The sequence below is a fragment of the Oncorhynchus tshawytscha genome, linkage group LG24, assembly GCF_018296145.1.
Source record: "Oncorhynchus tshawytscha isolate Ot180627B linkage group LG24, Otsh_v2.0, whole genome shotgun sequence".
Taxonomy (NCBI): Eukaryota; Metazoa; Chordata; class Actinopteri; order Salmoniformes; family Salmonidae; genus Oncorhynchus; species Oncorhynchus tshawytscha.
The window spans coordinates 32,695,297-32,709,011 of NC_056452.1; the positions used below are offsets into that span (position 1 = coordinate 32,695,297).

The 13,715-nt window shown below is 44.4% G+C and overlaps 1 protein-coding gene across 3 annotated transcripts in view; it reads left to right on the forward strand.

Annotated features, from left to right (window-relative positions):
- The window catches only part of ggps1 (geranylgeranyl diphosphate synthase 1), a 30,908-nt gene extending 18,055 nt beyond the window's left edge, over window positions 1-12,853 (forward strand). For all 3 annotated transcript variants that reach the window (XM_042305694.1, XM_042305693.1, XM_042305695.1), the window contains exons 3-6: window positions 1,249-1,319; window positions 9,352-9,516; window positions 9,598-9,813; window positions 11,791-12,853. In XM_042305694.1, coding sequence (XP_042161628.1) covers window positions 1,249-1,319; window positions 9,352-9,516; window positions 9,598-9,813; window positions 11,791-12,192 — 854 coding nt within the window. In that variant the 3' untranslated portion in view covers window positions 12,193-12,853. The remainder of the gene's footprint in view (window positions 1-1,248; window positions 1,320-9,351; window positions 9,517-9,597; window positions 9,814-11,790) is intronic.
- Window positions 12,854-13,715: the final 862 nt, after the last annotated feature.

Below are 13,715 nucleotides of genomic sequence, written 5' to 3' on the forward strand. Positions count from 1 at the left end.
GAAGTTTTGGGACGTAGTGCCGCCCCTATTTACACAAATGACAACTCACACGTCACTTATTTCAGTACTTCCATATGCCATATATTAAAACAGTTATTTCAGTTATATTAAAACCAGGAAAATCTGAAGTCCCCTGCTGATTACAGACCCTTTAAGTTTAAAGAAATACGTTTTTACCAGACTTGATACATATCAGTCAAACTGGGTTTATTAAAAATATTTTTATCTTGTTTTTGTAAGTATCAGTAATGTCTGTTGATGCTGAACAGGCTTTTGACAGACTTGAATGTCCTTTCACATTCAAAACTTTGGACGCTTGCAACTTTACAGCTGAAATAATACATGCAATAAATATTATATAAATGTCCTAAAGCAAAAATATATGCAAATAATACATTATCAGATAAAATTGCTTAAGAAAAGGGCACAAGACAGGGATGTCCTCTCTCCCCTTCATGTTTACGCTGGCAATTAAAAAATGTTGGGCCTTGTTCTATACCAGGCGGTGTCAGGTCCTGGACGGCAGGGAGCTCAGCTCCAGTGATGTGTTCCTATATGGGTAGGAAGTACATGGGGGAAATTCTCAATTGGGCAAAAGTCTCATCTCCTCCGTCCTCTCTCATCCGTGACCCTTAAACCGATAAGTGGTCGAGGAGAGTGTCAATTCATTAGTATTATTCATTCATTATTCATTATTATTATTCAGTAGTATTCACACCTCCTCCAGAACCTTCTCTCCTAAACAAAGCTGACAATAACTGTAGAAATGCCTTTCATCTTTCCTAGTAAACCCATTTGGGTTTATAGATAGGTTTTTCATATTCTAGTACACCTGGTTTTTACTGTAGAAGGCTTTTATCATACTCCAGATTCAATGGGATGTTTTCTGGAATGTGTCCCAAAATACTATTCCCCATATAGTGCACTACTTTTGACCAGGTCCATGTTTTATATACGGTATAGTAGTGCCCTAATATAGGGCATAGAGTGCCATTTGGGATACAGTCCTGGTTGTTCAAAGTAAAGAAGTGGGGAAATACTTTTTAGCTTCCTGTTGAGCTTTGAAACATATTTGTGTCACAAATGGCCCCCTATTCCTTATGTAGCGCACTACTTTTGAACACTATTCGAGAATAGGGTTCCATTTGGGATGCAAGGCAGTGGTCTTTGTTTGTCCATAGTACTCCATACTCTGTGTCTTAAATTTTTTTTAAAATTAAACAAACTTTTCCTTTTGGACTTTTTCAGGAAAACAAGTACGGACTAAACTCTCTCAGGCGTTTAACCACTGGCTCAATGTTCCCGAGGACAAACTTCAGGTAAGGACCGGAATGTTTCAATGAGGCTATTCCCCAAATGGGGAACCTGGTCAAAGGTAGTTCACTATTAAGGGAATTGGGTTGCATCCTTTTTAACATTCAGCTTTATAAATACTCTGTAAATACGGGTTTGTACGAAAATCCTGAAAAAACTGATGTAATTAGAAAATGTTGTGTTACAGGCCTGTAAAAGTCATGAAAATTAGTTACATTTTGGTTCATGTAATTCATTTAGGCACACTTTTTTATTTTTATTTTTTATGTATCAATCACTTACAAATCTGGCACCACCTGAGTATGTCTGCCAATGCGAGTGGGCCACTGGTCACGGAGAGACGTGAGACGGTACAGCAGCAGGTATAACGTAATGACAACAAACTCTATCTAGATACGGTGCCTTAGGAGAGTATTCAGACCGCTTCACTTTTTCCACATTTTGTTACGGTAATTTGCCTTATTCTATAAAAGATTGAATTCTAAAAAAAATCCTCAGCAATTTACACACAATATCCCATAATGACAAACCTGAAAACAGATTTGCAAAAATGTCTAAAAAACTGTTTAAAAATAAATAAATACCTTATTTACATAAGTATTCAGACCCTTTGCTATGAGACTCAAAATTGAGCTCAGGTGCATCCTGTTTCCATTAGTCATCCTTGATGTTTCTACAACTTGATTGGAGTCCACCTGTGGTAAATTTAATTGATTGGACAAGATTTGGAAAGGCACACACCTGTCTATATAAGGTCCCACAGTTGACAGTGCATGTCAGAGCAGAAACCAAGCCATGAGGTTGAAGGAATTGTCCGTAGAGCTCCGAGACAGGATCGTGTCGCGGCACAGATCTGGGGAAGGGTACCAAGACATTTCTGCAGCACTCCACCAATCAGACCTTTATGGTAGAGTGGCCAGATGGAAGTCACTCCTCAGTAAAAGGCACAGGACCGCCTGCTTGGAGTTTGCCAAAAGGCACCTAAAGACTCTCAGACCATGAGGAACAAGATTCTCTGGTCTGATGAAACCAAGATTAAACCCTTGGCCTGAATGCCAAGCGGCACGTCTGGAGGAAAGCTGGCACCATCCCTACGGTGAAGCATGGTGGTGACAGAATCCTGCGGTGGGGATGTTTTTCAGGGGCAGGGACTGGGAGACTAGTCAGGATCGAGGGAAAGATATCCTTGATGAGAACCTGCTCTCAGGACCCTCAAACTGGGGTGAAGGTTCACCTTCCAACAGGACAATGACCATAAGCACACATCCACGACAACAACACAAGAGTGGCTTCGGGACAAGTCTCTGAGTGGCCCAGCCAGAGCCCGGACTTAAACCTGATTGGAGAGACCTGAAAATAGCTGTGCAGCAATGCTCCCCATCCAACCTGGCAGAGCTTGAGAGGATCTGCAGAGAAGAATGGGAGGAACTCCCCAAATACAGGTGTGCCAAGAATGGGAGAACCTCATCAAATCAAATGTTATTAGTCACATGCGCCGAATACAACCAGAAATGCTGAATACAACAGGTGTAGTAGACCTCACAGTGAAATGCTGAATACAACAGGTGTAGTAGACCTCACAGTGAAATGCTGAATACAACAGGTGTAGTAGACCTCACAGTGAAATGCTGAATACAACAGGTGTAGTAGACCTCACAGTGAAATGCTGAATACAACAGGTGTAGTAGACCTTACAGTGAAATGCTGAATACAACAGGTGTAGTAGGCCTCACAGTGAAATGCTGAATACAACAGGTGTAGTAGGCCTCACAGTGAAATGCTGAATACAACAGGTGTAGTAGACCTCACAGTGAAATGCTGAATACAACAGGTGTAGTAGACCTCACAGGGAAATGCTTATTTACGAGCCCCTAACCGACAGTGCAGTTTCAAAAAATACGGAAAAGTAACAAGTAATTAAAGAACAGCAGTAAAAGAAAATTAACGGTGTATTTATACGAGATGCCAAATGAAGAGACATTTGTTCTGTTTGACTGGCATGTTGGCAGCCTCCATTTTTAAATGCAGAACATGTGACCAGATTCAGTGTGCGTGTACAAAGAGCTCCCTAAACAACGGGTGACATGTTGTCTTCATACACTATCTGTTATTGTGTCACAGCACAGCGATTACACAGCTCTCCTCCCTATCAATTCAATTTCAATTGAATTCTCACTCTCCTCTCTGCGCGCTCTCCTTTCTCTCTCTCGCTCTCCGCTCGCTCTCCTTTCTCTCTCTCTCCTTTCTCTCTCTCCGCTCGCTCTCCTTTCTCTTTCTCTCTCTCCGCTCACTCTCCTTTCTCTCTCTCTCTCGCTCTCCTTTCTCTCTCTCAGCTCGCTCTCCTTTCTCTCTCTCTCAGCTCGCTCTCCTTTCTCTCTCTCTCTCTCTCTCAGCTCGCTCTCCTTTCTCTCTCTCTCTCAGCTCGCTCTCCTTTCTCTCTCTCAGCTCGCTCTCCTTTCTCTCTCTCGCTCTCAGCTCGCTCTCCTTTCTCTCTCTCTCTCTTTCTCCTTTCTCTGCTCGCTCTCCTTTCTCTCTCTCTCGCTCGCTCTCCTTTTCTCTCTTCTCTCTCTCTCAGCTCGCTCTCCTTTCTCTCTCTCTCTGCTCCACTCTCCTTTCTCTCTCTGCTCGCTCCTTTCCTTTCTCTCGCTCTCCTTTCTCTCTCTCTCTCTCAGCTCGCTCTCCTTTCTCTTTCTCTCTCTCTCTGCTCGCTCTCCTTTCTCTCTCTGCTCGCTCTCCTTTCCTTTCTCTCGCTCTCTTTCCTTTCTCTCTCTCTCAGCTCGCTCTCCTTTCTCTCTCTCTCTCTCTCCGCTCGCTCTCCTTTCTCTCTCTCTCTCAGCTCGCTCTCCTTTCTCTCGCTCTCCTTTCTCTCGCTCTCCTTCTCTCGCTCTCCTCTCCTTTCTCTCGCTCTCCTTTCTCTTCTCTCGCTCTCCTCGCTCTTCTCTCTCTCTCTCAGCTCGCTCTCATTTCTCTCTCTCTCTGCTCGCTCTCCTTTCTCTTTCTCTCTCTCTCAGCTCCTTTCTCCTTTCTCTCTCTCTCAGCTCGCTCTCCTTTCTCTCTCTCTCCGCTCGCTCTCCTTTCTCTTTCTCTCTCTCTCAGCTCGCTCTCCTCTCCTCTCTCTCTCTCCGCTCGCTCTCCTCTCCTTTCTCTCTCTTCAGCTCGCTCTCCTTTTCTCTCTCTCTCAGCTCGCTCTCCTTTCTCTCTCTCAGCTCGCTCTCCTTTCTCTTTCTCTCTCTCTCAGCTCACTCTCCTTTCTCTCTCTCTCTCTGCTCGCTCTCCTTTCTCTCTCTCTCTCAGCTCGCTCTCCTTTCTCTCTCTCTCTCAGCTCGCTCTCCTTTCTCTCTCTCTCCGCTCGCTCTCCTTTTCTCTCTCTCCTCTCTCTCTCTGCGCTCGCTCTCTGCTTCATCTCCCCCTCTCTCTTCATCTCTGTGCGGCAGCGTGGTTTATTTGGCAGTAAACTCTCCCTGAACCCGGCCAACAGACTGAGTGTGCTTGCCGCCATCATTAACAAGCGGTCTGTCAGGCACTGTAGTCAGTCGCCTCAACACCATGGAAACAGCACAGATACAGCCAGCCAGTGACTGGTTCACCCATGTCTCTCATCTGTCCGGCTGTTTATTTATTCTCCATCAGGAAACACACACCTCTTTACATGTTACTATTTCTATGTTCCAGAGCTTCCATCTGTAGATGTCTGACTCCTGAAACCCCTTGACCAGCTACAGCCTCTCTAGCAGCCTCCAGCCTAGAGCTGGCAATACCATTTTGACTGACTTGAGGTTCTCTGTACTGTGGCCCTGTCTGGGAACTGCAGCTAGTAATTAGTACAGTAGTTGCCTCTTGCTCTGTCTAGTGGTCTGTGGGTATACAGTGAGTCAGGGGAGCTCTGTAGGCTAGTAGTGTAGGGGTCAGGGGAGCTCTGTAGTGTAGGGGTCAGGGGAGCTCTGTAGTGTAGGGGTCAGGGGGAGCTCTGTAGTGTAGGGGTCAGGAGAGCTCTGTAGTGTAGGGGTCAGGAGAGCTCTGTAGTGTAGGGGTCAGGAGAGCTCTGTAGTGTAGGGGTCAGGAGAGCTCTGTAGTGTAGGGGTCAGGAGAGCTCTGTAGTGTAGGGGTCAGGAGAGCTCTGTAGTGTAGGGGTCAGGAGAGCTCTGTAGTGTAGGGGTCAGGAGAGCTCTGTAGACTAGTAGTGTAGGGGTCAGGAGAGCTCTGTAGTGTAGGGGTCAGGAGAGCTCTGTAGACTAGTAGTGTAGGGGTCAGGAGAGTTCTGTAGACTAGTAGTGTTGGGGTCAGGGGAGCTCTGTAGACTAGTACTGAGGCCAGTGTAGGGGTGTGGCAGACAGATGGACACTGGCTGGAGCAGCAGATTTATGCAGAGCTGTCCTGGGCTGTGTTCTAAATAGCCCCTTATTCCCTATATACAGTCGAAGTCAGAAGATTACATACACTGATGTTGGAGTCATTAAAACTAGTTTACATACACTTAGGTTGGAGTCATTAAAACTAGTTTACAGGCCAGTGTAGGTTGGAGTCATTAAAACTGGACACTTGGTTGGAGTCATTAAAACAGTTTACATTTAGGTTGGAGTCATTAAAACTTGTTTACATCCACTGGGTTGTGAGTCATTAAAACTAGTTTATATCCCCTTAGGTTTCATTAAAACTAGTTTACATCCACAGGTTGGAGTCATTAAAAGAGTTAACATACACTGAGGTTGGAGTCATTACAACTAGTTTACATACACTTAGGTTGGAGTCATTAAAACTAGTTTACATCCACTTAGGTTGGAGTCATTAAAACTAGTTTACATACACTTAGGTTGGAGTCATTAAAACTAGTTTACATCCACTTAGGTTGGAGTCATTACAACTAGTTAACATACACTTAGGTTGGAGTCATTAAAACTAGTTAACATACACTTAGGTTGGAGTCATTAAAACTTGTTTTTCAACCACTCCACAAACTTCTTGTTAACAAACTATAGTTTTAGCAAGTCGGTTAGGACATCTACTTTGTGCAGGACACAGGTAATTTTTCCAACAATTGTTTACAGAAAGATTATTTCACATAAAATTCACTGTATCACAATTCCAGTGGGTCAGAAGTTTACATACACTAAGTTGACTGTGCCTTCAAACAGCTTGGAAAATTCCAGAAAATGTCATGCTTTACAAGCTTCTGATAGGCTAATTAACATAATTTGAGTCAATTGGAGGTGTACCTGTAGATGTATTTCAAGGCCTACCTTCAAGCTCATTGCCTCTTTGCTTGACATCAGGCAAGACCTCATAAAAAAATTGTACGCACCAGGTTAGGAGGACTGAGGTTAGGGCTAGGAGGACTGAGGTTAGGGCTAGGAGGACTGAGGTTAGGGCTAGGAGGACTGAGGTTAGGGCTCGGAGGACTGAGGTTAGGGCTCGGAGGACTGAGGTTAGGGCTCGGAGGACTGAGGTTAGGGCTCGGAGGACTGAGGTTAGGGCTCGGAGGACTGAGGTTAGGGCTCGGAGGACTGAGGTTAGGGCTCGGAGGACTGAGGTTAGGGCTCGGAGGACTGGGGTTAGGGCTAGGAGGACTGGGGCTAGGGGGACTGGGGCTAGGGGGACTGAGGTTAGGGCTAGGAGGACTGGGGTTAGGGCTAGGTGGACTGGGGTTAGGGCTAGGTGGACTGGGGTTAGGGCTAGGTGGACTGGGGTTAGGGATAGGAGGACTGGGGTTAGGGCTAGGAGGACTGGGGTTAGGGGGACTGAGGTTAGGGCTAGGAGGACTGGGGTTAGGGGGACTGAGGTTAGGGCTAGGAGGACTGAGGTTAGGGCTAGGAGGACTGAGGTTAGGGCTAGGAGGACTGAGGTTAGGGCTAGGAGGACTGAGGTTAGGGCTAGGAGGACTGAGGTTAGGGCTAGGAGGACTGAGGTTAGGGCTAGGAGGACTGAGGTTAGGGCTAGGAGGACTGAGGTTAGGGCTAGGAGGACTGAGGTTAGGGCTAGGAGGACTGAGGTTAGGGCTAGGAGGACTGGGTTAGGGCTAGGAGGACTGGGGTTAGGGCTAGGAGGACTGGGGTTAGGGGGACTGAGGTTAGGGCTAGGAGGACTGAGGTTAGGGCTAGGAGGACTGAGGTTAGGCTAGGAGGACTGAGGTTAGGGCTAGGAGGACTGAGGTTAGGCTAGGAGGACTGAGGTTAGGGCTAGGAGGACTGAGGTTAGGGCTAGGAGGACTGAGGTTAGGAGGACTGAGGTTAGGGCTAGGAGGACTGAGGTTAGGGAGGAGGACTGAGGTTAGGGCTAGGAGGACTGAGGTTAGGAGGACTGAGGTTAGGGCTAGGAGGACTGAGGTTAGGAGGACTGAGGTTAGGAGGACTGAGGTTAGGAGGACTGAGGTTAGGAGGACTGAGGTTAGGAGGACTGAGGTTAGGAGGACTGAGGTTAGGAGGACTGAGGTTAGGAGGACTGAGGTTAGGAGGACTGAGGTTAGGGAGGACTGAGGTTAGGAGGACTGAGGTTAGGAGGACTGGGGTTAGGGGGACTGGGGTTAGGGGGACTGGGGCTAGGAGGACTGGGGCTAGGAGGACTGGGGTTAGGCCTAGGAGGACTGAGGTTAGGCCTAGGAGGACTGGGCCTAGGAGGACTGGGCCTAGGAGGACTGAGGTTAGGGTTAATGAAAAACCAGGCATTATACAGACACTTTCTCTTTCTGCCTGGAGTGGTTTTTTGACAGTGCGCCCCCTGGCTGTGGCAGAGAGACATGACACATCTATTCTCTGCCTGGAGCTGTTTTCCGACAGTGCGGCCCCTGGCTGTGGCAGAGAGACATGACACATATATTCTCTGCCTGGAGCTGTTTTCTGACAGTGCGCCCCCTGGCTGTGGCAGAGAGATGTCGGGTTCTGGGCTAACGGGGAGGGGGGGAGGGGGGGGGACGCATTTCCAGTCCTCGAGGTCCTGATTGGTGAGACAGTTTTGCCCCAGCTAACACACCTGACTCTAATAATCACCTAATCATGATCTTCAGTTAAAAATGCAATGCGATTAATAAGCTGTGTTTGCTCAGGATGGAGAAAAGGTGTTCTACCAATCAGGCCCTCGAGGACTGGCGTTGCCCGCCCCTCCCCCGTTTTAAATGAAATTCCTCTCTAACAAACACATTATATTCAACAGACTAAGTTCCTAAACAACAAATCTAACAAGATGAGCACTTTATGTCCACCGACAGCTATGCAGGTACAAAATGGCACCCTATGAAGTACACTACTTACTCGGTGAATCTCAATCTCTCTCCAAATTACATTCCCTCTCACACAGTGCAGCCTTGTCAGGTAGCTCCCCCTACTGGAGAATAGCTGTAGCACAGCAGGACTCTGAGCATGGCTAGTCGGTAACTCTGTGGTGGAGGCCTGGAAAGTCTCTTCTGACCTGTGACTGACTACAACTTCTCGAGAGTTTTTCCTAGCTCCTGTGCCTCTGCATTGCTTGCTCGTTGTTGTTGTCTGGGTATCTGTAAAGCACTTTGAAAACTGCTAATGTAAAAAAGTTTTTCTTATAAAACAATGTGATTAACTCAATGTGTCAAGTTGTATGTATAATATCTTGATATGAATAGACCAGACGGGAACACCTCTTGAGATGCTATCAACCATAGAGGATGGTTTTGTTTTCCGCTTGTGTCCTGTTCCTCTGGGGGAAGATGTATACACAGAACTAGTCAACAGTTTGGGCACACCTACTCATTCAAGGATTTTTTAAAATGTTTTAATTAACAAGTTGTCATCAAGGCAAAGGGTGGCTACTTTGAAGAATCTAAAAGATATTTAGATTTGTTTAACACTTTTTTGGTTACTACATGATTCCATATGTGTCATTTCATAGTTTTGATGTCTTCACTATTATTCTACAATGTAGAAAATAGTCAAATAAAGAAAAACCCTTGAATGAGTAGCTCTATCCAAACTACTGACAGGTAGTGGATATACAAAACAAACTATGAAATGAAAATGTAGGATTCCTCATGTTTAAACAGCTGTGAGAAACCAAATGAAAATGCCTCTTTCCTAGGTGATCATACAAGTGACAGAGATGCTGCACAACGCCAGTCTCCTGATCGATGACATTGAGGACAGTTCTACACTGAGGAGAGGTTTCCCTGTCGCCCACAGCATCTATGGAGTCCCCTCTGTTATCAACTCTGCCAACTACGTCTACTTCCTGGGACTGGAGAAGGTGAGAGTCAGTGATTGGTTGATTTTTGATCAGCGTGTTCACCAGACAGCGTTATAACCCATGTGTTGTTGGTTTTATTAGGTGCTAACCCTGGATCACCCCGAGGCAGTGCATGTGTTCACCAGACAGCTGTTGGAGCTGCATCGCGGCCAGGGCCTAGACATCCACTGGAGGGACACCTACACCTGTCCCACAGAGAGCCAGTACCGTACCATGGTCCTCCAGAAGACGGGGGGTCTGTTTGGCCTGGCCGTGGGGCTCATGCAGCTGTTCTCTGGCTGGAAACGAGACCTTAAGGTACATTTTATTATATTGACTATTTTATTCTAATTTTATTTCCTGCATATTTATTTTCTATATTGCTGTTAATGCTGCAACTTCATCTTCTAAACTTATTTGGCTACGATTTAAAATATATATATATTCTGTTTCGGACAGCTGAAGCAAGTCACACATTTTATTTTACTTTTTTATAGCAAATTGATGAGAGGACGGCTTTGTAATGCAGTTAAACTGTGTGCTCTTTCCCGTGTATATTGGATTGACAGACCCACTCCTCGGAGCCTGGTGGTTCCTATAGGGGTTTGCATCTTTGTTTCTTGGTGTTTTTAGGCGGGATATCTGTTGAAACTAGTTAGGGATAGGTGGGATATCTGTTGAAACTAGTTAGGGATAGGTGGGATATCTGTTGAAACTAGTTAGGGATATCTGTTGAAACTAGTTAGGGATAGGTGGGATATCTGAAACTAGTTAGGGATATCTGTTGAAACTAGTTAGGGATAGGTGGGATATCTGAAACTAGTTAGGGATATCTGTTGAAACTAGTTAGGGATAGGTGGGATATCTGTTGAAACTAGTTAGGGATAGGTGGGATATCTGTTGAAACTAGGGATATCTGTTGAAACTAGGGATAGGTGGGATATCTGTTGAAACTAGTTAGGGATATCTGTTGAAACTAGTTAGGGAAACTAGTTTAGGTGGGATATCTGTTGGTTAGGGATATCTGTTGAAACTAGTTAGGATATGTGGGATATCTGTTGAAACTAGTTAGGATATCTGTTGAAACTAGTTAGGATAGGTGGGATATCTGTTGAAACTAGTTAGGGGATATCTGATATCTTGAAACTAGTTAAGGATAGGTGGGATATCTGTTGAAACTAGTTAGGATAGGATATCTGTTGAAACTAGTTAGGGATATCTGTTGAAACTAGTTAGGATAGGTGGGATATCTGTTGAAACTAGTTAGGGATATCTGTTGAAACTAGTTAAGGATAGGTGGGATATCTGTTGAAACTAGTTAGGGATATCTGTTGAAACTAGTTAAGGATAGGTGGGATATCTGTTGAAACTAGTTAGGGATATCTGTTGAAACTAGTTAGGATAGAAACTAGTTAGGGATATCTGGAAATATCTGTTAAAACTAGTTAAGGATAGGATATCTGTTGAAACTAGTTAGGGATATCTGTTGAAACTAGTTAAGGATAGGTGGGATATCTGTTGAAACTAGTTAGGGATAGGAGGGATATCTGTTGAAACTAGTTAAGGATAGGGGATATCTGTTGAAACTAGTTAAGGATAGGTGGGATATCTGTTGAAACTAGTTAGGGATAGGTGGGATATCTGTTGAAACTAGTTAGGATAATATCTGTTGAAACTAGTTAAGGATAGGTGGGATAGGAAACTAGGGATATCTGTTGAAACTAGTTAAGGATAGGTGGGATATCTGTTGAAACTAGTTAAGGATAGGTGGGATATCTGTTGAAACTAGTTAGGGATAGGTGGATATCTGTTGAAACTAGTTAGGGATATCTGTTGAAACTAGTTAAGGATAGGTGGGATATCTGTTGAAACTAGTTAGGGATATCTGTTGAAACTAGTTAAGGATAGGTGGGATATCTGTTGAAACTAGTTAGGGATATCTGTTGAAACTAGTTAAGGATAGGTGGGATATCTGTTGAAACTAGTTAGGGATATCTGTTAAAACTAGTTAAGGATAGGTGGGATATCTGTTGAAACTAGTTAGGGATATCTGTTGAAACTAGTTAAGGATAGGTGGGATATCTGTTGAAACTAGTTAAGGATAGGAGGGATATCTGTTAAAACTAGTTAAGGATAGGTGGGATATCTGTTAAAACTAGTTAAGGATAGGTGGGATATCTGTTAAAAATAGTTAAGGATAGGTGGGATATCACTTTGTGACATTGCTTTATAAAAAAATGGTTAAAAACCTTCTGAAAAGCGTTTTCATTTGATTTTGACTTTTGACCCCTCTAGCCTCTCCTGGATACGTTAGGACTCTTCTTCCAGATCAGAGACGACTACGCCAACCTGAACTCAACAGAGTACAGTGAGAACAAGTCCTTCTGTGAGGATCTGACCGAGGGTAAGTTCTCCTTCCCCACCATCCATGCCATCTGGTCCCGTCCAGAGAGCACTCAGGTTCAGAACATCCTGAGACAGAGGACGGAGAACGTGGACATTAAGAGGTACTGTGTGGACTACCTGGAGAAGGCGGGCTCCTTCGCCTACACCAGAGAGACCCTGAGAGGGCTGGAGGTCGAGGCATACCGCCTTATCACTGATCTGGGGGGAAACCCTGAGCTGGAGGGGTTAGTGAAACACCTCAGTAAGATGTTTAGGGAGCCTGAGACAAAATCTGGCCCTGAAGAGGACTGACCACATCTACCAGACATGAGTCAGAGCCGCAGTTCAGCCACACAGAACACTGACATCATGCTCACCACACTGTCGCACGGCTGGATTATACAGAGTCCCCCTGAGCGTGACAACTATACCAAAACCAAGAACTCACAGCTTCACAAACGTTGTCTTTCTAGTCGTACTCTAGACAAATGTCAAACACAACACATATATATGATAATACATAGAGAGAAAAGGAGATATGTTCATCACATAGACTTGTCAGAAGAACGCTGTCTCTACAAAATCTTTAAAAATTGTAAGTGTTACTTGCAGTTTAAAGTTTCGATTTTTTTTAAACATTTTTTTTATTTCAATACTAAATGGAAATGAGTTTCCCGGCTTTAGTGAATGCCAAGTGTCAATGAGGTGTAGAAGAAAATATGAGGTCAGCTTTCTGAGGAAGGTACTACCAGAGTGGTGTTCGGTGCGTGTTAGATGAATGAATGGTCTATCAATGTGTTTGGTTCTTGTCTGCTAGCTTCACCTAAAGTTGAAGTGTGTTTCTGGTTCAACACTTAGTGTCTCCAGATTCATAGCATGTTCTCCACGTTATTACATTTGTTTACGTTGATACTGTACATGGCTTATATGTAACAAACGTGCATTTATTGAATAAAACCTTTTTTTTGACAAATGGCATTTCATTTATTTTGGGCAGGATTAAATCCTCATGGCAGTTTTTTTTTTTAAACATTTTAATCAATGTTCCCACGTATGCAGAGACTGCCTACACGATAAACTCGGCATGTTGGCTTAATCAGAAATACTAATTGAATCCAGCCCTTAGCCAGGATAGTCTTCTCTAACACCTGCTACTGTTGGGATCCTCTGAACCAGACCGGTCCCTGCTACACCAGGCTAGGGGTCCCAAGTGGCACCTTAAGGGACTGAGACGAGTCACCAAGGGCCCGATTTAGACTTGGGAAATGTAAGCCTTTCCTACACACTTCTCAGTAGGTGGTATTGACTTCCCTTATGCAGGCGTGTTTCCCTTTTTATACACCCTGAATCATTTTGAATCCTCTCCACTTGACGTATTTTCTCGTGTATCACTAAGTAGGATCATTATTTATTTTAGTTACGTGAAAGTTATAATGTGAAATCTTATAAGTTGTTTTATAATGTGACTGAAATGCTTTCTCAATATAGTAACAGTCATTTCAAGCCCTATACTTTTGTTGAATCGGAAAACATTTGGTTTTTCATATTTTCATTATATTTGTTATGTATTTGAGCTTGTGCCCTCAGACGTGAGTACACCTCAGACGTGAGTACACCTCAGACGTGAGTACACCTCAGACGTGAGTACACCTCAGACGTGAGTACACCTCAGACGTGTGAGTACACCTCAGACGTGTGAGTACACCTCAGACGTGTGAGTACACCTCAGACGTGAGTACACCTCAGCGATTTATAACTATGTTCACCAGAGAGGTGAGTTCCAGACTTCTCAAAAAAATATAAACAAATAACTGGTCATGGCAATCTCGTGAAAA